General features: G+C 43.6%; 3 protein-coding genes across 3 annotated transcripts; 2 read left to right on the forward strand and 1 right to left on the reverse strand.

Moving 5' to 3' along the window:
- The first annotated feature begins 511 nt into the window (after window positions 1-511).
- Window positions 512-2,391, forward strand: LOC107219534 (pyridoxine/pyridoxamine 5'-phosphate oxidase). Its single transcript, XM_015657781.2, has 6 exons — window positions 512-665; window positions 1,029-1,162; window positions 1,249-1,348; window positions 1,542-1,616; window positions 1,749-1,951; window positions 2,030-2,391. Exons 1-6 carry the CDS (start codon window positions 549-551, stop codon window positions 2,157-2,159), a joined length of 759 nt encoding a protein of 252 aa, XP_015513267.1. The 5' UTR covers window positions 512-548; the 3' UTR covers window positions 2,160-2,391.
- Window positions 2,392-3,833: 1,442 nt separating this feature from the next.
- LOC107219530 (CAD protein) lies at window positions 3,834-22,651 on the forward strand. The gene is made up of 25 exons (XM_015657776.2): window positions 3,834-4,004; window positions 5,213-5,351; window positions 5,430-5,715; window positions 5,804-6,114; window positions 6,184-6,976; window positions 7,036-7,680; window positions 7,760-8,312; window positions 8,388-8,763; window positions 8,831-9,257; window positions 9,320-9,518; window positions 9,608-9,759; window positions 9,887-9,991; window positions 16,232-16,480; window positions 16,598-16,849; window positions 16,930-17,094; window positions 17,295-17,456; window positions 17,588-17,759; window positions 17,834-17,949; window positions 18,734-19,157; window positions 19,238-19,578; window positions 19,672-19,813; window positions 20,401-20,471; window positions 20,745-20,923; window positions 21,025-21,229; window positions 21,619-22,651. Exons 1-25 carry the CDS (start codon window positions 3,893-3,895, stop codon window positions 21,814-21,816), a joined length of 6,774 nt encoding a protein of 2,257 aa, XP_015513262.2. The 5' UTR covers window positions 3,834-3,892; the 3' UTR covers window positions 21,817-22,651.
- LOC107219529 lies at window positions 9,982-15,347 on the reverse strand. The gene is made up of 4 exons (XM_015657775.2): window positions 14,955-15,347; window positions 13,666-13,967; window positions 11,496-13,399; window positions 9,982-11,389 (listed from the first exon to the last, which is right to left on the reverse strand). The coding sequence occupies exons 1-4, from the start codon at window positions 15,212-15,214 to the stop codon at window positions 10,802-10,804; spliced, it is 3,054 nt and encodes a 1,017-aa protein (XP_015513261.1). The 5' UTR covers window positions 15,215-15,347; the 3' UTR covers window positions 9,982-10,801.
- Window positions 22,652-23,735: the final 1,084 nt, after the last annotated feature.

Below are 23,735 nucleotides of genomic sequence, written 5' to 3' on the forward strand. Positions count from 1 at the left end.
CTTTTCAACATTTCATCAAAATGAAACTTACTACATCGGTAAAAACATTGCAAATACCAAATGGCGGCAACATACACAAAAAAAAATAAAACTAATCAAAGACTTTTTTGTTCATAGTACAAAATTTGAGCCCAAATCCTTCGCAAGGACAAAGCTCCTGTGTGAACTCTCGAATGTTTATTATCCATTCTACGATCTGACTTGCTTAAACACAAAATTATCTACTTAAGTTCACGCTTATCAGGTTTCAGTGTTTTGTAAATATCTACAGTGTAGCCCGTTACAAGATAAGAGATTCAACGAAATCGAGTCGCTTCTGTTTGATAACCAAATTCTTTCACATTTGAGGCAACGAACTCGGACGATTGCGGCTCGGTGCTTCTGCATGCGTTATCTTACACCGTAGCAATAATAGCTTTGCTCTAAGCATTCTCCGTTTCCCAGCACTCACGTACAGCTAACGAATCTTGGCGGGCAAGTGGAAAATTAGAAGTGGGAATGAGAAAAGTAAGCAACGCGCATGCACCGTCATCCATATCACATGTAGCATGACTGTACTGTTCAGTAGTATTCTGACGAGTCGATCTCTGGGCAACTTCAGCTTTAATGTGATCAACAAAGCTTGCGCGTGCTTAAAGTCATCAACGGTTTTTCGAGACAGTATGGTAAGTTAGCTTGCAATGACAATTTTGCGTTCATTTTGTTTGGTTTTAGCGCACCTCAATTATATCGATGCTCAGAGATTACGTAATCCATTATTTTGACAGTTTGTTGATTTTGGATTTTACTGCTGCGATGGTTCAGAAGTTTTGGCATTAATTGAATGGCAAAATTAGACTCATTGCTAAATTTGTGATTAAATTGAAATTGTGTTGATACAATCTAATTATTGACCTCAATTGATAAAAATTGCTATCGATGTGTTAACGTGAAAAAAAAATTCACCGTCGATTGATGTTATTTGCAGCTTTCCCCAAGTTGATAAAGACCTTATGTAAGATAATCAGTTCAATTTCCATCCACAATAGGAGACAGCTTCGGACTTGACTTATATTGAGGTAAAGGATGACAATCCCCTCGACCTTTTTAGAGAATGGCAACAAGAGGCAAAGAATTGCGCCACCATAATGCCGGCGACTTTCTGCTTGGCCACTGTGTCCAAGTCGGTGAATTTTTATGTTCGATGAAGTTGTAATATCGTTCTAGGTGTATTACTATCAGTGAAAGATACAATTTCCCTTGTTTTAGAGAAGGAAAAGTAAGCGCTCGTAATCTGATACTCAGACGTTTAGACGAAGACGGTTTCGTCATGATGACAGATAGACGGAGTCGGAAATCACAAAACTTGGTAATAAACGTGGTTGAATTCATTATATCGAATTATCATAGGCAGATTTAATTGAGACTTATTGTGTCGTGACATACCGTGAACTTTAATTAACTTACGGGTCACGAAGCAGATTCAATCCAGGCAATGGAATCTTTTTATCAGTCTAATCTTAAACTACAAACTTCTTTGTATATAATCTTATTCTCCGCAGAGCGAAGTGCCATCAGCAGCTATGTGTTTTTTATGGGCGTACAAAAACGACACTGGAGAACACGTTGCACGACAGGTGAATACCGATTCGAGTATTTTTTATTCCAAAATTGTCTGTCACAATTCCACAGCAACACGATCGTGATAAAATCACGCTTCTTTTGCGGGATCCCAATACCATAGTTTGTTATTATATTTTCGATTGGAGGTGCGGATAGAGGGTCCGGTTGCAGAAATGAAAAAGGAGGATTACCAGGAGCTGTACGACTCCGAACCACTACCTTGCAAAATACGATCCCACATCTGTCATCAAGGCAAGAAGGTCGAATGGGACGAACTCAAGGCTTCTCATGACCGAGTGATGCAGAGCGTTGTAGATGGCAAGACTGATCTACCGATGCCCGATCATTTGTAGGTTGAAATCCGCTCGCGAGTAGCTTGGCAGCATCGCTAGTTTAGTGGTGATTTTATAGGGAATACTTTTTTTAGTGTCGCCTATAAACTGGAGCCTTTAACGATGGAATTCTACGGCCAGCGAGATCACCTGATCGCTGATCGCGTTTCATTCGCCAAGGATTCGAAAACGGGTGCATGGAATCATCACCATCTCGCAGCCTGAGAATCGAAATTTACTCTTTGTTATGCTCTTTATTATCATCGTTATCTTCCAGCGTGAAATTATACAAAAAACTAAGCAGAACGTTCGTTTAGTTTTAGGATACAAACCATTTTGATATACATGTTGCAAGAATTTATTTTTATGATCTAGATTAAAGTAGTCGTATACCTGATTGTGAGGCTTGGAACTTGATATTATAGATATAAACGAATCACAGTGTATATTATATCAATGGGCTCGTTTACTGTATTTGTATGCGGTATAGTTTTCTACTGTAAGGCACACCCATCGCCGACAAACTTGCTTTCTTATTTTTCCAAAACGACGCTTGTCGCCCGTTATCTTCAACGTTGAGATAAGCCCCATCTTTAAGAATTATTCAGCTGCCTGTAAAGCCAGGGCACGTCTGATCCTGAGCTAAATAATTGTAAAACTCTCGATCGTTGAAACTGCCAAAACAGATGCAACTACTGCCGAAATATTCATCCGTCGTATAATCAACCTATGCTTCGTTAAAATTGATTTAACCTTATAAACAACGGTTGAATTTTGACTGTCTGATTGCTCGTCGATAATCCACAGGTCAAAATATCTGAAGCAGCCATGCAATTCGAAGGAACTTCCTGACCCATCGGTCGTATACGTACCGATGGAAATTCCGTTAGACTTAGGTGCCAGGACTTAAAAATAGAACCTTTCTGACTCTTTACACGGGACAGGTCACAACCGGCTATAGTAAAAATCGGGCTTATTACCTGTGTTGAATTGTTCCTTGCTTGGCAGGATTTTTACCGTCGTGAGCCTTCGAAGAACAAGTCTTGCGCAAATTTTCGATGAAAATCACAACAATACAAATCTTATGTACTTAAGGCGGTGCCCTGGTCGATTTCGACGTTGGCGTATATACACTTCAATCATCGAAGTGTGCGTATCTCAACGAGAAAAATGGCTTAACAGTCTCATTCCATACACAATCCTAAACAAAAACACTAGAATACATTTTCGATTGATGCTGAAATAAAAAAATGGCATGAATTCTGGGAATTTACTATTTCAATTTCGTAGAATCCGTGTGCATTTTTTTATTTCGGAAAACGAATCCTCTGTAACACAAGGTCTACTACGCCGCTGGAGGCTTCTTTCCCAGGCTTCGATGAATCAATGGATACGGGACTTGTCGCCGAGTTATCGATGCCAGCAGCATTTTTGTGACGCGGTAATTCGGAGGCGAACCGCTTACACGCGACACGCTGCTTCCCGCATCCAGCGTCTCGTCGTCGTTCGGTAATCTTAAAGTATAATTGACACAAACGGTACAAGACCGTAGACCAGATTCTCGATAGCTCCTCGAGTCCAATATCATTTTTGCGAGTGTCTGCAGAGTCACTCGACTTCCAGGCAAGTGGGTCACCAAAGGTCACTGACTTCCAACTGCGATCCGACTATCCGATTGCTACCTGGGTCGGAGCCGATGAAGATTATTCATAAACATTTGACACACGTGCCGAAGCCGCGAGGAAGCACCCGGCATCAACCATCGTCAACGACGCTAGAGTCGGCGCCTATGCTTGCTCCGACCTTCTCCCCCCTCCCGCCGTCTCTCTTTTCCACCAACTCTGGCTGGCCCGCCGGAGGCGGCGCACAAGTATATTCACAACTCACAATCAGTCGAAGGGGAATTGAGTGCGCAGAGGAGCGCTGAGAGTCCAGCGCGCCTGTTCCGTTTCAGCACCATGTGTGAGTCGATCAAGCCCACGTTGGGAGGAAGCTACCTCATCCTCGAAGATGGGACCGTTTTACGAGGCCGAGGATTCGGGGCTCCAATTCCCGTCGGTGGAGAAGTCGGTCAGTGGATTTCGCTCCTTAATTCCTTTATTATCCTGCCTTTGTAATTCACGGCTGCGCAGCGGCAACGCCATGCCGATTATTCGGCGTTAACACGTGGTCGCGTTCCGGTAAATGGTTGTGGAATAGCCGGTCTGCAATGACAATGATATGAAATTTCGATCACAGAGGAATAGCTCGTTTTTACATTTTCGAAGCCATGCACGGTTTTTGGAACGCACTATCGTTGTCACAGTCTTCGTCTTTTGGTGGTTAGGCATTCAACAGGTCGTCTTCTCTACGAAATATATTATTCGTGTTCGATGTTCAGTTGTGTTCCATGATTGAAAGAAAAAAAAGGCGCTATGATCCTTGCTCCTTTTTGCATTCCTCGAGAGGCTTTTTTCATCGCTTTTCTGTTCATGCTTCAAATTTTAATGTGGGTAGAGTCTTGTGTCTCAACCACTATATTGTACTGATTTAAATTTTATCGACTTATTGCAGCTTTAAAAGTTCGACTAAGCAATCACGTACGTATCCCATGCCTGAAGTAGAGCTACTTTATAATCTGTTACACAAGTACAGTCATTAAAATGAATGTAATCAGCAATTCGAGGTTTCGAATCCGGTGGATAGATAATTTGGAATCAATGGTTTTATTTTATGATTGTAACGAAAACTCCGATACGAAACGTAACTTCTTACCCTTAGTGTTTAGTAGTAAACACTCTGTATGCGAACGTCATTCTCAAACAAAATATTAAATGAAATATTAGTTCCTCGTTTCGCCATTCATCTATCACACTTGATTAAGAATTATTTCGCTATTCGTGAATAATGTGTCTCATCGTAATGCATCGAAACTTCGTGACTTATAAATCAGTTTGAGTCAATTGTTATGACTTAGTGAAGGTGATGATATTTAAGTTCGTAGGAAAGTTTAAATTGACTAAAATTGTATTAAAATAGCACATGTGTATGACAGGATGTGAAACACATTCGATCGTAAACATTACATCGCAGACATTACGGATACATGTAAAGTAATACCAGTAATATTTTTCTGTGCGAAATAACTATACGCTGGTCTCGTTCTTTCGGGCCACATAAGACATTATGTGAGTTTCGAACAATACACCGAATCCAAAATAAGATTAAACCGGTTGTCACGAAATTTTCAGCGTCATTTCAAGGCTGTTTATGATCCGAGCTTCTCTTCGTGTTCACAGTTTTTCAGACGGGTATGGTTGGATACCCCGAGTCCTTGACGGATCCGTCGTATCATGGACAAATACTTGTGTTGACGTACCCATTGATTGGAAACTACGGGCTACCGAACGATGAAAAAGATCAGTACAATCTTCCATAGTGAGTACTTTTTTCCTTTTTTCCCATGTTTCCTGTGCCTGCAAGGTTTATCATCCAAACAATTTTCTGACTCCCCAGCTGGTTCGAGTCCAATCGAATATGGACCGCCGGTTTGATAGTCGGGGAACTTTGCGAAACTCCGAGCCATTGGCGACAAACAAGAACGCTCTCGGCATGGATGAAGGACCAAAACATACCCGGAATATGCGGAATAGACACGCGAGCTCTGACAAAAATAATCCGGGAGAAGGGCAGCATCCTGGGGAGAATCGTGATCAGCACTTCAGCACCGACTCCCAGTCAACTACTTCCGAACTTCGATGATCCGAACAAGAGGAACTTGGTGGCCGAAGTGTCGATCAAAGTGAGGACCTCGTTTTTTCTTCGAGCATAAACGGATAAAAGAGACTTAAGCTCAACTTGACCTTCATCACTTCATGTTCTTCCCTCAGAAACCAGTGACTTACAATCCGAATGGACATCCGCGTGTCTGCGCCGTTGACTGTGGCTTGAAGTACAACCAGATACGGTGCTTCATAAATCGTGGTGCTCGAGTTGACTTGGTGCCGTGGAATCACCCGCTGGACAAATTCGATTACGATGGTTTGTTCCTCGGCAACGGACCTGGAGATCCAGCCATGTGTAAGACAACTGTGGAAAACATTCGTAGGGTTCTCGAGACGGGCAAGAAGCCCATTTTCGGAATTTGCCTCGGTCATCAATTGTTGTCGGTCGCCGCAGGATGCACCAGCTACAAGATGAAGTAAGTAAAACATACGGTCTTGGCGTAATCTGGTACTTTAGTACTCATTCTGGTTATCTCATTGAACAGGTACGGAAATCGCGGGCACAATCAGCCAGCCATACATCACGGAACCAGCCGGTGTTACATGACCTCTCAAAATCACGGTTACGCAATTGACGCAATGAATTTACCGGAAGCCTGGGAGGCCCTATTTACAAACGCGAACGATAGGACGAACGAGGGAATTGTTCACAAATCTCTGCCGTACTTTTCAGTCCAGTTTCATCCAGAGCACACCGCTGGACCCCAAGACCTTGAGTGCCTGTTTGATGTCTTTTTAGATACCATGAGGAACGAGCCTGTCGCCAGTTCTGTTAAGGAAAGACTTACGGAAATGTTGACATCCAAGTCTGTCCCGGCGGCTGTCGTTCAGAGACCCAGAAAAGTGCTCATCCTCGGTTCTGGTGGCCTGAGTATCGGCCAAGCTGGAGAATTCGACTATTCCGGATCCCAAGCGATCAAGGCTCTCAGAGAAGAGAAGATTCAAACACTACTGATAAACCCAAACATCGCAACGGTCCAGACGTCAAAAGGCTTGGCTGACAAGGTCTACTTCCTCCCGATTATACCGGAGTACGTTGAACAAGTCATCAGATCGGAAAGACCCGACGGAGTGCTATTGACTTTCGGTGGTCAAACGGCACTCAATTGCGGTGTGAAACTTCAGAGGGACGGTGTGTTCGATCGGTACAGCGTGAAAATTCTCGGCACGCCAATACAATCTATAATTGAGACGGAAGACCGAAAACTTTTTGCGGAAAGGGTAAACGAGATTGGCGAGAAGGTCGCTCCAAGTGCGGCTGTCTACAATATCCAAGAGGTAAAATCAAATCGAATTATTTTTGCGAATATTCACGAGTAATCCGCGTTATCTCACAGGCCTTAGAAGCTGCCGAAAAACTGGGCTATCCGGTTATGGCACGGGCTGCTTTCTCCCTTGGGGGATTGGGCTCTGGATTCGCCAACACCAAGGAGGAATTGAAGACTCTTGCCCAGCAGGCACTGGCTCATTCCAATCAACTGATTATAGACAAATCGCTGAAGGGTTGGAAGGAGGTGGAGTACGAAGTGGTCCGAGACTCTTGCGACAACTGCATCACGGTTTGCAACATGGAGAACGTTGACCCCCTGGGTATTCACACCGGGGAGTCAATCGTCGTGGCGCCTAGTCAGACTCTGAGCAATAAGGAGTATAACATGCTTAGAACAACAGCAATTAACGTTATCAGACACTTCGGCGTTGTTGGTGAATGCAACATTCAGTACGCTCTCAATCCCATATCTGAGGAATATTACATAATCGAAGTGAATGCCAGACTCTCACGGAGCTCAGCGCTCGCTAGCAAAGCCACTGGGTACCCATTGGCCTACGTTGCGGCGAAACTCGCTCTTGGCATTCCGCTTCCAGATATCAAGAACTCCGTTACCGGCCAAACTACCGCCTGCTTTGAACCCAGCTTGGATTATTGCGTTGTGAAAATACCCCGTTGGGATCTGAGCAAGTTCCAAAGAGTCAGCACTAAGGTATGAAAATTGATTCTGATTAAGTGGTAAAATATAAATCCCAAAAATCCAAAAATCCATGGTTCATGAACACTTACAGATCGGAAGTTCGATGAAGAGCGTCGGTGAGGCGATGGCGATCGGCAGAAAATTTGAGGAGGCTTTCCAGAAGGCGCTTCGCATGGTGGATGAAAACGTGAACGGTTTCGACCCGTATGTGAAAAAGATTGATGACGAGGACCTGGAGAGACCGACAGATAAGAGGATGTTCGTTTTGGCAGCAGCATTGAAGGCTGGCTATACGATCGATCGACTGTACCAGTTGACGAAAATTGATCGTTGGTTTTTGGAAAAAATGAAAAACATCACATCTTACTACACACTTCTCGAAGATCTCGACCAGACGAAGCTCTCCTACGAAGTTCTACTACGTGCCAAACAAATCGGTTTTTCTGACAAGCAGATTGCGACAGCGGTGAAAAGCACGGAACTTGCTGTTCGTAAGCAACGACAGGAAGGCAACATTAGACCGTTTGTCAAACAGATCGATACTGTCGCTGCCGAGTGGCCGGCGACCACAAACTACCTGTACCTGACCTACAATGGAAATAGCCACGACCTTCAGTTCCCCGGGGGCTACACCATGGTTATTGGTACGTAAGATTCATTCGCCCAGTAACAATTTTGCGACCTCATTATTACATCGAATCATTGAAAAACTCTTCTAGGTTCCGGCGTGTACCGGATTGGAAGTTCGGTTGAATTTGACTGGTGTGCTGTTGGCTGCCTTAGGGAATTGCGTTGTCTCAACCGAAAGACTATAATGGTGAATTACAACCCGGAGACAGTGAGCACAGATTACGATATGTGCGATCGTTTGTACTTTGAGGAAATATCCTTCGAAGTTGTCATGGATATTTACGACCTTGAGAACCCGGAGGGTGTTATTCTCTCCATGGGAGGTCAGCTACCGAACAACATAGCGATGGACTTGCACAGGCAGCAAGCCCGTATACTGGGAACATCACCCGAGTCCGTTGATGGTGCTGAGAACCGATTCAAATTCTCGCGGATGCTGGACCGTATTGGCATTTCACAGCCCAGGTAAGCAGCATCGACGAAACGACAAAATCCAGCATAGCTATATGATTATTAACAACTTGAAACTCAGGTGGAAGGAGTTGACCAACCTCCAGTCGGCCGTTGAGTTTTGTGAAGAAGTTGGCTATCCCTGTCTCGTCCGACCCTCTTACGTACTCAGTGGAGCTGCAATGAACGTTGCACACTCCAATCATGATCTGGAATCCTATTTGAAGAACGCTAGTGACGTCAGTAAGGAGCATCCAGTCGTGATATCGAAATTTATACTTGAGGCGAAGGAGATTGACGTCGACGCGGTGGCCTATGATGGCGTCATTCTATGCATGGCCGTTTCTGAGCACGTGGAGAACGCCGGTGTTCATTCGGGTGACGCGACGCTGGTAACACCACCTCAGGACATAAATCCCCAGACTTTGGCCAAGATCCGTGCAATTTCCAAAGCTATCGCAGCATCCCTAGAAGTTACGGGACCCTTCAATATGCAATTGATAGCCAAGGTGATGATTGATCTTTGAATAATCTAAACCAGATTCCAACTTCGTTTGATTTTTCACCATAGGATAACGAGCTCAAAGTCATTGAGTGCAACGTCAGGGTCTCCAGATCTTTTCCTTTCGTTTCCAAGACGTTGGACCACGATTTTGTCGCGATGGCAACTCGCCTAATTGTCGGCGAGACTGTTGAGCCTGTGGATGTTCTAGCCGGCTGTGGAAAGGTCGGGGTCAAAGTGCCCCAGTTTTCATTCTCGCGTCTTGCAGGTAAGGAATTTATTTTTAAATCATTGGTCTAATTAGACAGAAATCGTTTTGTACACAGAAGTACGTTTGTTAATGCCCCATTCATTCAGGAGCTGACGTCACTTTGGGAGTAGAAATGGCTTCGACTGGAGAAGTTGCCTGTTTTGGGGACAACAGGTACGAGGCTTATCTGAAGGGGATGATGAGCACTGGCTTCCACATACCTAAAAAAGGGATTCTACTGTCCATTGGAAGTTTCAAGGTATCAATCACTGATCAATTCTATCGAGTATATGATTGCGCATTATTACCAGATCTTTTCAGAATTTATCAAATATTCCACAATTTTTATACTTTCTATATCCTGGGCTGTTTACTTGTTGTTACAGCACAAAATGGAACTGCTTCCTTCAATCACGAGCTTGTATAAAATGGGATACAAATTGTACGCCAGTATGGGAACGGCAGATTTTTACACGGAACATGGTGTCGAGGTACGTTGGTAATTTTATTTCTTGTTCCTAATTTTCAGATAAAAATATTTAATATTCACAAGATTAACGTTACATTATTCATTTCTAAATATTAAATATGATTTAAAATCTTTGCAAATCTGCGTCTTTCGTGGTGAAATGTACTGATGTGATAATAATAAATAAAAACTATACCGATAAGCTGAGCCGCGGCAGGCGAGTGCTAAGAACACTAAGCATAGCGATTGATAAGCGTAAGCAAAAAACAATATCTGCGATTGCGGACACTAGGCGCCGTCGGTACATTTGGCGAAGAATTTCAGCTTTCCTGTCGTTAAATATAATAGAGATATATAATTTACTACGTAGCTTGAAATCTACATAGGACTTATTTCTGAATAGATTATTATGAGTACTTAAACTAAATCACCGTTTCTTATATTTTTGTTGAATAATTTTTAATTCATCTTAAAACTAATGCGAGTCAGTTGGAAACGTTCAAACGTTTACGAGGTTTCCTCCCAATAACTGTCAAGTTTCTTGATCACAGATAACTTCAATACGCCTCCAACCATGATCGCAAATTAATTCGCGATCAGCATGAACAATGCCATTTTCAAGTAGGGCAGGCTGATTTTCAATTCAGACGATTTTATTTCTTGTGTTAAATAAAAATTCATGGCCGACAGACTTGCACACACAAAGCACTGTTTCGCGAATCTATCAACACATGCCCGAACCTCTGGAGGAATGTATTGATTCCTGTTATTTCGATCCATCTCTGTGGATGTAGACTAATCCATCGTGAAACGATGACCGTGCAAACGCTTCTCAAATGTACGTGGAATCCGAAAGATAAGATTCCTTCTGAGGTTCTTCGGTCAGACTTACGACGCGGGGTAAATTCGGATGGCCGTTTCGAAATGCGACGTCATTAACGTCCCCCATGGTGATAGTGCCGTCGATTTCAACTTGCGTCGTCTGGGCTTGGAAGTTGACCGTCGGTCGCCTCTGCGGAGCGTCCGAATAAATGTCGTACTCCTTAGATTCCCCGATAGGATGTACGAAAAGTGAACCTCCTCCACGTTCCTCAGGTTTGACGGTGAAGTGTTGGTTCAGAGGGATGCTGATCAAGGGCTGTTCATTCCGTCTCGGTGTCTCGGGCGCATCTACCTGCTCCCTAGGTCGCGATAGTTCTTGAGTGAGGTGGTTGATTGTGTCCAAATAACGCTTTGCGTCTTCTTTTCCAATGCCCTGTTCTGAGAGTATCATCGACAGTCGTTCCGCTTGGTTCAGGTAAACGTCCTTTTGTTTCATCGCTCCGTAGTAATAACATCGCTGTGCCATTCTAATGAAGTGTTGGATGAACATGTCCAGGAAGGCCGTCAATCGAAGGCCACGTAACTCGGCGCATTGACGCTGAAAGAAAGTTTTGAGATTAGTATTTCTGCGTGCATTGACTTTCGTTCGATATTCCTACGGTAGCAAAGAACCCGATTAAACGTAGTCCCACGATTTTACTTACCGAAATTTCAACAACCAATTCCTGGGACGTTATTCTGCTTGACTTCTTGTTGATGACATTTTTGTGTTGCACAATTTTCTGAGCCCTCTCTGTCGTCGTGTCTTCTTTTGCCTTGACTTTGACCCAAAATCCCCCAATCCGGTCAAACCGTTCTTCGAATATCTCCATTTCTTCATCCTCCGCCTTGGTTATGGGCCTGTCTACTGGACTGAGAGCGGGGTTAATGAGGGCGACTAGCTCGCTGTTCTCGAGAGTGAGTATTTTGAACAACCTCTTATAGTCGAGTACGGGAAAGAACTCGGGCTTGTACCGGATGTTTTCCATGGACGCAATCACATACATGACGGGATTGTCGATTATGCGGTTAAGCTGTTTCTGTGTAAGCAACAGGTACTGCCTCGGAATATTTGCAAAGAGGTTCTTCCCGTTGATAAAGTAATCCGGAAGGTAGGGCTGACTCTGAGAAACGGCACTGTAGAGTTTTCTGAGCAGCCTCCTAAGGCTTTCGCCGCTTCGATGCTCGGGCCACATTGCTGGCGAGTAGTTTTGTTCGAGGAGCAAAAAGAGCTGGGATCGTATGTGGGATGTGGTTAGTCCGAAGGTGGTGTCAACGGGACGAATAAAAGTCTTGTGGAGCATAAGAGCGAGCAAGTAGATACGGACTTGGGCGTGGCTGAGACACGTTTCAAGGTACCGTTCTGCCGCAGGAAATGTGAGCTGCCACTCTATATTGTGATTCGGATTCGGTTGTCTTTTCGGCATGTAGCCTTCCGGGACTATATGGCAGCCGAACTTCTTTATCTTATCGATCATCTTCTTCGTGGGCCACGTATAAATCACGTTGCTCTCAGGATCGAGCACTTCCGATCGTAATCTGCTCAGCCACTCGCTGCCGCAATCCGGCCACTCGGCTTGTATGCTTGGTACGATTTCGTGGGGTATAACCACCCCGCGGTTCCTCTCAAGTAACTCTATCGAGTCGCAGTATATGATGGCACCCTGCCTGGTCGCGTCGTCAACATCCTCGGTAGTGAATCCGAGTGGCTCGGCCAACCGGCTCGCGAACAAGTCCTGAAAGTAATGCATGAAAACGTCGCTCCTCAGGTACAGCCGGTCCTCGTTCTGCCGCTTCAGCGCCTGTCTTATTCTCCTCTGTTGCCGATTTTGCAGCTGTATCCTCTCCGTTTTCTCGCTGTACACTTTCCCGTCACGTGTGTAAACTATCTTCTTGAAACACGAAACGGGTATTTCGGACGATGAGGCTGGAATGTTCGCTGGCCTGACCAGCGGCTTCGGCGTGTTGAAGTTCGTTATGGTGGCATAGCCATAGTCCGAGTCACTGTCGATCACATAGTTGCTCCCGGAGGACCCGGATCGGTAGCCAGAGCTCCTGCTGCTCGCTGGACTAGCATCAGCGCTTCTCTGATTCTGGTGCGCGTTGTTCTGTCGCTTCTTGAGCTGCTTCAGCTTTCCGTGGGACGCTATCTGACCGCGAAGCACTGCGTTTGAGGTCGGCTTGACGCGTCCACTCAATCTCCTTTCCGAAGTTCCATCGTTCAAGAAATCTTGCTCCCCGTCGTCCGGATCATCCGGTGGTATCAAACTCGCCTGGGAAAACGTTCTGCTTGTCTCCAAGCTGGCTGTATCGTAGTCAGATTTTTCAGCGTTACGTAGATCGCTCATCGACTGCGTAAAAACCGGCTTCGCCGCCAGTGAATTAGCCCGTTTTTCGACTTGAGATAGAAAACGCATTCCTGGATTTACTCTGGGGTTAAACATGTCCTCCTTTTCATTGTAGATCTCGTCATCATCCTCGGCGATTGATGACAAATCCGAATCGGAACCATCGTTCGATTTTTCTTTCGACGCTGGCGTCACTTCCAGTGATCTGAGCTTTACGAATCCTGAAAAACCGATAAATCAGACAAAGTTGACGAGTGTGCTACAATCGCGATGAGCAAATAAAATGTATCGAAATTTAGTTGGTCTCGCTTTGTCACCGATGTTGTCCTCGTACACTCATGATCGATCGATCGCCAACCAGATTAACCAATAAGTGTTACGTAACGTATGCAGGGACAATGGTAGAGTGGAATGGCAACGTAATTATTCAAGTTCCACTTGGATTCCCAATAATCCTTATAGACCTAGCTGACACTAAACGACTTACCTTTGTTCAGACTGGGCTCCAGACACATGTTGTAGAATATCGCGTCAGTCAGGATGCTGTACTCGGGACCTTCCGGGATCTCGTTCACGTCTATGTTATCGAGAACGACGTACATGCGTACCGGCTGCAGAGGCTCCACCATTAGACTCTCAGTTTTCCTCGTCGACGTGAATTTGACGTGGCGTGCAACTTGTTCCTGAAGAACATCAGGAAGCAAGACGTGTTTCTGGCTCTGTGACAGGATCGTATTGAGATCGTATTCCTGTCGAGAGATTGGACTCGCCCTGATATCTAAAATCTCTCTGAAAAATTTTGACGTCGTTGAGTTAAGGATAATAATTAATTATCGTTGAGCAGGTAAATCTTAGTAATCAAATCGAAACTACAGTTTGTAGGACTTAATTTCTCATCGACCCATCGCCGCGCATTATTCTCAGAATTATTTTGAAAATTTCACGAACAAGAGCGATGGCATCATGGTTATTAATATTCTTGCGTGTCAGAAGTATTGATTAGATTGTAGTAATCACGTCTTGATCGCTGAGATGTACGAAGAATCAGTAATTTCTGTGTACGTGCTACGTCACCTGTTATCGTTCTTAATGTCGTCATAGAAAACTTTTAACTTTCAATGACTTTGATAGTTGTATCAAGCATAAATCCATGCACATGATTAATCTGAGGATCTATCTCTTGGAATATCATTTATATATAGACATACGCGTAAAAATCATTGTACGACTTTCAAATGCAAACTTTTAGGCCGAAACATGTACCGTTTTTCGAAGTCTACTTTTCTACCGAGATCGGTGGACGTTCGGCTCGATCTTCAAGATAACATCAAGGAAACGAATACGTTGCGAATAGATCGAGCCTCACGTTGTTATCGATACACGATTTACAGAAGTATGTTATTCCCAGTTCAACTTATTAGTTATCTTTCTCTCAGTTATCATCAAAATACGCGTCAAGTGTTTTTACAGTGAATGAACTTTCACGCCAGGTATATGACATCATCTGTCATTGAATCCCATAGAAATCATGGAAGCGTATGTAAGGTTTTTTATTTCAAGGTCCCGTATACATTTCTAATTAGAAATATTTCTCCGTCGACCCAAGATTCAGAAGGTTAATGCGCGTTTTCAGTATAATAACTTTGAGATCACGGTCACGGTAATATGTTTCCTTATTGCATAACGCTCGAATCACTGGCTTCTTCGGAAAGGAGTTTCACATAACGTATATGCCACGTGAAAATCGATTAATGATCTAATTAATGTTTCACTCACTGGTCATAGTTTTCAAAAAACTCAACGCTGAGCATGAGATTATTCAGAATGAACGCCTGCTGGTCCCTTTCCAGACTGCGACGCATCCGAATAAGTTCCGGATCGTAAGCAGCACCAAATTCCGTAAAATTATTTAAACTTTTCTCCTGCATCTCGTGCGATTGCTCTATCGATCTCTTTCTCTCGCCTCTGTTATCCTTAGTTTTGGTCTTGGATTTTCCATTCCCCATTTTTCCGATAATATCTTTTAACAGTTTCATTTGTGGTGTAAATATCGACTGTCAACTACACGAATAACACTACTGGTCAACATCTGACCGACACTGAACGGTACGTTGGCCTTATCCACGTTTGGACAACTGATCACAGTGTCCTGCCAGCGTCTTGTGGTCACTGTCAGCGATCACAGTCACAGTATTAACCGCGTATCGCTTCCTCCCGATAAATCATATCTAACCGTTATCAAGGTGTGCCTTTGCATATTTTTTAATTGGCTACCTTTATCGGATCGATAAAGCTCCGAAAAATTCGTAGAATTATCGTGAAACCTATTATTTCGAATTATCAATTAATCTTTCGCCATGCCAAATATGGAAAAATCATATGTACGAATCTGAACGTATAATGCGTTTTCCTCGTATTCAGATTTTGGTACGTCAACTTCTCTGCAATTCAGATCATATATTCTACTGAAATGTCTCTTTAAAATACCCAAAACTTATTCATCAATAGCGTCTACCTGACTAATGCAATACATTCACTTAATCTAGAAGGAACGTTGACATGCTACCTTAAATTCAAATTATCGTAAACTTCGCGATGTTATCACGTTGCAATTGTGGCTTGGATTTACCGCCCTTCAACTGTGCCTTGACAGTGACTTTAAATACTCTTACCTGTATAAAAACAATCGAAAATACCTAAAACGTTAATTATCTGTATGAAATCTGTCACTTTGATCACGCTTAAATACTTGAGATTGTATTTATTTGGATCAGTGAAATATCCCCTCTGCATGTTACGCTGGGCAGACGGATGATATAAACCTTGACGTGACATGCGTGCACACGAACAGATCGCAATGCGCTTATCTAATCTCTGGGTGCCGAATCGATGTGTACAGCATGTATGAGGCGTAGGTTCGTTGTATTCGCACACACTAATATCATGCTCTGAATCGTTGCCAAATAAGGCAGTGCACTTCAGTGTTTGTTGTCTTGGCACACATCCCCTGATCGAGGGCGTCAAAAGCAACATGCAAGTTGTGATGTTTACAGGTAGAACCGGTGCAATGGACCTTTGAAGACATCGACGTTAACGAGGATTCGAGTCCCAGCGAACTTCGTCACCTCGCCGATTTTCTCTCGAAGAAGCATTTCGACCTGGTGATTAATCTGCCGATGAGGAACGGCGGTGCTCGTCGAGTATCAAACTTCATGACCCACGGTTATCGTACAAGAAGACTTGCCGTCGACTACTCCGTGCCTCTGGTCACAGACGTCAAGTGCGCCAAGCTTTTGGTCGAGGTGAGACAGACAGAGTGAAACACGAGTCAAAGAATCAATTACTGTGAATGACACTAGTAAGTCAAACGGTGAATCGCCACTGTAAATGAGACAAAATATATTTTTGTTTTGACACAGGCGATAAAAATGCTCGGCGGTCGAGCACCGCTAATGAAAACGCACACCGACTGCATGACCTCGAGGTCCATGGTCAAACTCCCCGGGTTCATAGACGTTCACGTCCACGTCCGGGATCCGGGGGCGACTCACAAAGAGGATTTCGCCTCCTGCACCGCTGCTGCTTTGGCCGGTGGTATCACAATGATTCTAGCTATGCCCAACACCAACCCAGCCGTCGTTGACCATCAGACTTTCGCGATTGCCAAAGAGGTGAGCTTCTGCACTTGACGCAGCTCGTGTGTTCTCATGATCTGCAATGTCCGTCGTGACAATTAGTTGGCTTCTTTCAGCGAGCCGCTTTAGGAGCTCGATGTGACTACGCTTTGTACATGGGAGCGTCTTCGGACAACTACAACATTATTCAGGACATGGCGCCGTTGGCTGCTGCTCTCAAGATGTACCTTAACGAAACCTTCACAAGTCTGAGGCTGACAGATCTCACCGTATGGTCAAAGGTTCGTTAAGCTCGGCGTGGCCTTTCACAGAATAGAAGAACCGCTAGTCAACCGTAGATTCAATATCACCAGATATTTTAGTTATTTCGCAATCGATAATTTTAGCGAATAATCGCGATCGCACGATCTTATCGTCTGTTTCTTTAGTTACTTCTAAAAGCGTAAATATTCACCTTGAAACGTTTTCGTCTATTTTTCAGCACCTCAGCGCCTGGCCAAAGAAATACCCGCTTTGCGTACACGCCGAGAGTCAGACAACAGCCGCTGTTCTACTCTTGGCCAGTTTTTACAATCGCCCTGTTCACGTCTGTCACGTAGCTCGTAAAGAGGAGATCCAAATAATTAGTGCAGCCAAAGCTAAGGTGGGCTCAAAACATGATGAGAAGCTTACAATTAATACCCGAACAATTTTATGCACCACCAAATATTTCACAGCATTACATTGAGTCCTGCATGACTGTTGAATGTCTTTGAACCGAAATCTCCTTCACAGGGTTTACCGGTTACCTGTGAGGTTTGTCCTCATCATCTGTTCCTTAGCCAAGATGATCTTGACCATATTGGTCACGGAAAAGGACAAGTGAGACCGATGTTATGCACGAAAGAAGACCAGCAAGCCCTCTGGGACAACCTGAACGTCATTGATTGCTTCGCTACCGATCACGGTTCGTACTTTTGGCATTGGGCTGCAGTAGCTGTATCAGGATTGACAATTCGCATGGGGAATTTTATGTTTCAGCGCCTCATACAGTGGAGGAGAAGTCACAGGAAAAACCACCTCCGGGATATCCTGGACTAGAGACCATCCTGCCATTGCTGCTGAACGCGGTTCACGAAGAAAGAATGACGATGGAAGTGAGTCTTTAATCTCTGATTAGCCGAACACTTCAATACAAAATTAGCTGTAAGGGAATAGCTGGAGGTTAACGTCTTAATTTACTTTGGTCTTGACGCACACGCGCGTAGATTAGCAGACCGATTGATTTATCTCATTTCTCCATTATCGTCATCCAGTTAAAAATAAATATGGTATTATGAGAAACATCAATCAATCAAAATAACGAGACACTGTCTTGTGATATGTATGCCATGCGTCGTTACATATTGGTGTGTTCCTTTTTGAGGACTCAGAGGATAAAACGAAATTTGAACCATGTCAATACTCTATCTTGTGCGATTCAACTTGATTGGGCGTGATGCTCCTTATCCGGGAAATCATTTATCGCCGTAAACAGACCCTGACCTTTTTCAACAGCAAAAATAACGTCGTAATTGTAGTATCATTATCAGTTTATAGCATCCGTATATAATGTATATTTGTACTCGGAGAACAAAAAACGTGACAAGCTATCTCCTCTTTTCTGGAACTCCGCCGTTATCTACCATTCAACCCCTTTCGCTATCAGGTAAACGTACCGACAGTGCGTATTCAAAATCTCCCGTTTGTCCCCCGTTTGAACAAGTATCTTTGCTACCAACAACCACGGTCTGACTCACCGCGCGTGTTTGTTTTCGGGACGAAAAAAAACACAGTCCTGCTGATTCGTATTCCTTATCTCAGACAGTCGTCTCTGTCGATTAATGATTAATCTTGGGATTAAAATATCGCTGGTAATTTCACTCCCTTTTTCTTCAACAGGATCTGATCGACAAGTTCCATCGGAACCCGAAACGCATTTTCAACATCCCAGACCAGCCGAATACCTACGTGGAGGTAGACCTTGACGAGGAATGGATCATCCCCGACGCCCTCCCCTTCACCAAGTCAAAGTGGACGCCATTCGCTGGCATGAAGGTCCGCGGATCTGTACACCGCGTCGTCCTCAGAGGCGAAGTCGCCTACGTCGAGGGCCAGGTTCTGGTCAACCCAGGGTTTGGTCAAGACGTGCGCGAACTCCAGGCCAAATCGAAGCACGCCCTTTCCACCATCCACGGCACCTCCGTCGACGCCGGTTCCAGTCGGCCAGGATCCGCCCTGGACGACCACGTATCCATAGGTCATGAGCGTCGCGAACGTCTACGAGACAGCCAGTCCTCGGATATCTGGGACTTCGATCAATCAGGTGAGGCTCGCACTCTCGACGATCGTTGATGGACGAAGATGGAGCTTGTTTTTCGAATTACGTTTCAAACTTCCCGCCAGAACCTTACGGCCACCTACTTCAGCCTACACTACCAAGAGCGAACGTGCACTTCGCCGTCGATGCCGAAGCGAAGGAGTTGCTGAAGATCCCGGGTGGACAGCGAAGTATATCGCCGATTCCTCTGACGAACCTTGTTCATCACAAGAGCGAAAGCAACCCAAATCTCTACGTTCAGACCGTGAATCCACCCCCTCATCTCAACCCCAGTCACGGACTGGCTGGACACAACATTTTGACCGTCGACATGTTCTCCAAGGAGCAGCTTAACGATATTTTTAATCTGTCCCAAACCCTTCGGGTTTACGTTCAGAAGGACAGACCCTTGGATCACATTCTCAGGGTAATATACTATAGGTTAATTATTTTCTGAACCACGGAGGATTTGGTTTCGAATATAAGGTTAACTGTTATTTTTGTGCTTTGTTTTATTCAGGGTAAAGTCATGGCATCCATTTTCTACGAGGTCAGCACTCGTACAAGTTGCAGCTTTTCAGCGGCAATGCAGCGTCTCGGGGGGCGAGTTATTTACATGGATGGTTCAACATCCTCAGTAAAGAAAGGAGAAACTCTTGAAGGTATTGTGTACGGGTGACGTTTAGTTAATGATACCCCAAGCGGTGTTTCAAGTGTAGTATAATATAATTTTCGCTGCGGTATATTGGCAACTGTTGAAAATTTTTCACGTGAACGGCAAGCTGATAACACGAGTACAAGTTCGTGCCTGTTGATAAGGCTCTTTCACATTCACAACGTACGAATATTTCTGCTAAGTACGTTGCAATGTTGTACATATGCTATCGAGATCGTGTTGTCAGGCTAACACACGAAGGCCGATAGTATGAGGTGTAAGGTACTTGCTGTATAATCACGATGAGTCATAAGATATTTGTCAATTTTCTACGTATAATTTTTGAAAATCACTCACAACTGCACGTCCAAAGAGTATACTCCATTATACTAAAATGGTAAGTGAAACAAGAGCGTTGAAAATAAGGAACTGTAAAGACAAGCAATAGCGCGTTATTATTGAACACGCTTGCGGTTTTATCAGTGCAGGAATAAAAACACTCTACGCGGGTATTCCCTCGGTTCTTATCGGCGCTTGAAAAGATTCGCTACGCTGGTGAAACGTTTGCCAATTTCTATGCACTTTTTGCCGTAGATTCTATCGCCGTAATGGCTGGTTATGCAGACGTCGTGGTTCTCAGACATCCGGAACCAGGTGCTGTTGCGGTGAGTATCACATATCGATTGAGAACATTTTTTGTCACACCGTTATCGATATTGGTGACACGTTCACTAATTGACGGTTCGGCGTACTGATTCCAGATCTTACATTTCAATTTGTAATCTCACTTCTCTTAAAATATAACTGTCTACACCTGTCGCGCAATTTGGTTCTCGATGGTATTATTCTACTGTCTACAGTATCGGAAAACCATAATTTGATGAGAAAAATTGGTATGAAATTGTAGGATACACAGTTTTTCTCTATGATTTCAACAGCGTGCGGCTAACCACTGCCGGAAACCATTGCTGAACGCCGGTGACGGTGTGGGTGAGCATCCGACTCAGGCGTTGCTTGACGTTTTCACAATCAGGGAGGAAATCGGAACCGTAAACGGGCTGACAATCACGATGGTCGGCGACCTGAGGCACGGAAGGACCGTCCACTCCTTGGCAAGGTTTGTCACCTTGTGTTACGATTTTTGAAATTGAACAGGTCGAAGTCGCGATGATACTTCATCGATTAACTTGACGCCTAACCGATTTTTCATCGCGACAGATTGCTGACTCTCTACAACGTGCAGCTGAGATACGTCAGTCCCTCCGGTCTCGGGATGCCGGATCACATTACGGATTATCTAAGATCCCGCGGAATTCCTCAGGAACAGTTTGCCAGTTTGGAGGCGGCTCTTCCCGAAACGGATGTTCTCTACATGACGCGCATACAGCGGGAACGATTCACATCGCAGGAGGAATACTTACAGGTGGGTTAGGCGTGATATTTCAATTAAGCAAGCAATCGGATGGATTCTGGGAAAGCTTTACGTCACTAAGAGTCGGGTGATTACCATCTTGGATAACTCGTTGGTTGTACACTCAAAGCACGTTTAGATTGCTTCCGGTAATTGACGCGTAACTGAATATAATCAAAGTTTGGAATTTATCCGACAAATACGTGGAACGCAGTATCGAAGTTAATGAAAATTTTCCTTGTACGTGATCATTTTTAATTTGGCCTGAAAATTTGCCGGTGTTTGTACATCGATTTTAGAGTCAATTTTACCGGTGAAAAATCGGCGTTTCTTGCGAATATGTTTAAAGGGATGTTTGAACGAGGAAGATTAATGACGAAAACTTAACGAATTCACTCTAGGCGTGCGGGCACTTCGTAGTTACGCCGCAGATGATGACGAGAGCAAAGAGAAAGATGGTGGTGATGCATCCGTTGCCTCGCGTGTTCGAGATCAGTCCGGAACTTGATACCGATCCCAGAGCAGCTTACTTCAGGCAAGCCGAATGCGGGGTCTACGTACGAATGGCGATCCTGGCGATGGTGCTCGGTCGATGCTGATTCATCATCTTAGTCGGATCAGAAAGAATGCGTAGATTTATAGTCGATGGCGTCGTTTCCGGTATGAAATTCATACAACTGTTTTTCTTTTTCCTGTTTTTTTTTTTTTTTGGTTTCCCTTTACTTTTCTTCAGTCTTTCCTTTAATGAAAATCGAACGATATTCGTTGAAAAAGTGGGTTACAGATTAAAAATATCCGTTAATGGTATTCCCCGTCTTCGGAGAAAATAGTCAATTGTTTAAACGAGAATGGTAATTGTAGTGATCGGTCAACTGCTTTCAAACGTCGAAGGCTGTTTACTATATGCTACTAAGATGCTAAAAATAATTAGTTGGGCATCTGAATAACGGTTTTTATACTCTCGTCGTGTATCCACCGTTAATCCCTCGCATCTTTATACGCTGGTTGAGTTCTTGCCACTTCGTTGCACTCTTTCCCTGTTCTACGGACTTGGAGATCGACTTCGCGGTGCACGATTGCAGTTTAAGGAGGGAGTAAAAGTTAATGTAAACACGAAAATCAATTTTGTATGGTTCGAAGTAACAATGTTTCTTGCTGACATTTTTATCGTTCACGGAATGTGGCGTATAACGAGACGAATAACGAAACGATTTGAATCCACACAAGAATGAATAATGTAAACATACGAGTAAACCGAAGGTATAATATATGATGATAATTAGCCGTCGTCGGCTGATTTTATATTATCAATAAATCTTTCATTCCTTGAAAATACATTACATTAATACTAACGACCCTTTTTAATTAAATAAGCAGTGTAAGTTTTTATACTTTATACATAAATGTATTTATAATAAAACATTTATGATGCGAACATTTAAAACATGACGTCCGCTTCTTTGATTACATCACTTATCTGGTAGTATATAATATTGGTTTCCTGTTGCGGTTTTCCGCATGTTGCACACGTGCAAGAGGTATAACAATACAATACAAGAGTGAAGAAGAACAGTGGTTGACGAGTTGTTAATAGAATAAATATCAAGATATGTCGAGATAATTCTCAGATTCTCGAAATTGTCTTACAATCAAACGTATAATTTACGAGTCTATCTGTCGCAATATTTAGCACTATGTGATTCGCTTGATAAAGCGATCTTATATAAAACCACGTCACCAGCAATATTAACTATTATCAACACTATCGGTCTCAAATAGCCTACATTTAGATGCTTCTAAGATAAATGATCTCGGACTAACAACAACCAGTCTAATCCGTGAGATTACCAATACAATCTTCAAGTGTTCATCCAGATTTTAGTTTAGCCGATAGAACTTAGCTTGGCATAATATTTCCATAAATAATTGGACACGGCGCACCGTCCGTAAACATCTGCAATTATCGTCAAAGTGTTAAAATTTCATGAAAGTGTAATTGAACCGTGGATATTTAAATATGCAGATCCCGTGATGATCCAGCAGGAGAACATAAAGCGATTGTTCAGTAGTAGGTATGAGATGTCTTAAAGTATCAAAAAACTAAGTTTATTTTAAAAAATGTTTGATTATCTTCGGGCAGTAAATATGCGTAGGTCGAATAGATTACCGCTTATCTGTCAATTCGTATCATGGTTTTACTACGCGTTGAGTGTACGGCTGCCTTGACAGTGAGATGAGAACTCCATTTCTAGTAGAATAAATATAGCCCGGAAACAGTAGATTACGAAAGTGTGGACCACTGCGTCTGCTTGTCGAAACACGCAACAGCTATTCTACACACTGTACGAAGAGTTTTGCTGTCCAAATTTTATTCGAATCAAGTAAAATATTTTCGATTTTCACAGAGCATTGTTCATTATTTGAACAGTCCTTCACATACGATATATTTCCTTGTAATCGGTAAAGAAAAAAATAAAATAAATATTGAATCTAACAATTGCAATACCTTGATACCAGT

Source organism: Neodiprion lecontei, chromosome 2, assembly GCF_021901455.1.
Source record: "Neodiprion lecontei isolate iyNeoLeco1 chromosome 2, iyNeoLeco1.1, whole genome shotgun sequence".
NCBI classification, from domain to species: domain Eukaryota; kingdom Metazoa; phylum Arthropoda; class Insecta; order Hymenoptera; family Diprionidae; genus Neodiprion; species Neodiprion lecontei.

What these genes read in the sequence shown, in the direction of transcription:
- LOC107219534 (XM_015657781.2), top strand. Translation starts at nt 549, where the DNA reads ATGACTGTACTGTTCAGTAGTATTCTGACGAGTCGATCTCTGGGCAAC. An exon ending in GTCGGAAATCACAAAACTTG is followed by an intron (nt 1,349 to 1,541) that starts GTAATAAACGTG and finishes TATTCTCCGCAG; the next exon opens with AGCGAAGTGCCATCAGCAGC. An exon ending in GAGAACACGTTGCACGACAG is followed by an intron (nt 1,617 to 1,748) that starts GTGAATACCGAT and finishes TTTCGATTGGAG; the next exon opens with GTGCGGATAGAGGGTCCGGT.
- LOC107219530 (XM_015657776.2), top strand. Translation starts at nt 3,893, where the DNA reads ATGTGTGAGTCGATCAAGCCCACGTTGGGAGGAAGCTACCTCATCCTC. An exon ending in TTAGTGCAGCCAAAGCTAAG is followed by an intron (nt 17,457 to 17,587) that starts GTGGGCTCAAAA and finishes TCTCCTTCACAG; the next exon opens with GGTTTACCGGTTACCTGTGA. An exon ending in CGGAACCAGGTGCTGTTGCG is followed by an intron (nt 20,472 to 20,744) that starts GTGAGTATCACA and finishes TGATTTCAACAG; the next exon opens with CGTGCGGCTAACCACTGCCG.
- LOC107219529 (XM_015657775.2), bottom strand. Translation starts at nt 15,214, where the DNA reads ATGAAACTGTTAAAAGATATTATCGGAAAAATGGGGAATGGAAAATCC. An exon ending in TTTTTTGAAAACTATGACCA is followed by an intron (nt 13,968 to 14,954) that starts GTGAGTGAAACA and finishes AAAATTTTTCAG; the next exon opens with AGAGATTTTAGATATCAGGG. An exon ending in GGAGCCCAGTCTGAACAAAG is followed by an intron (nt 13,400 to 13,665) that starts GTAAGTCGTTTA and finishes TCGGTTTTTCAG; the next exon opens with GATTCGTAAAGCTCAGATCA.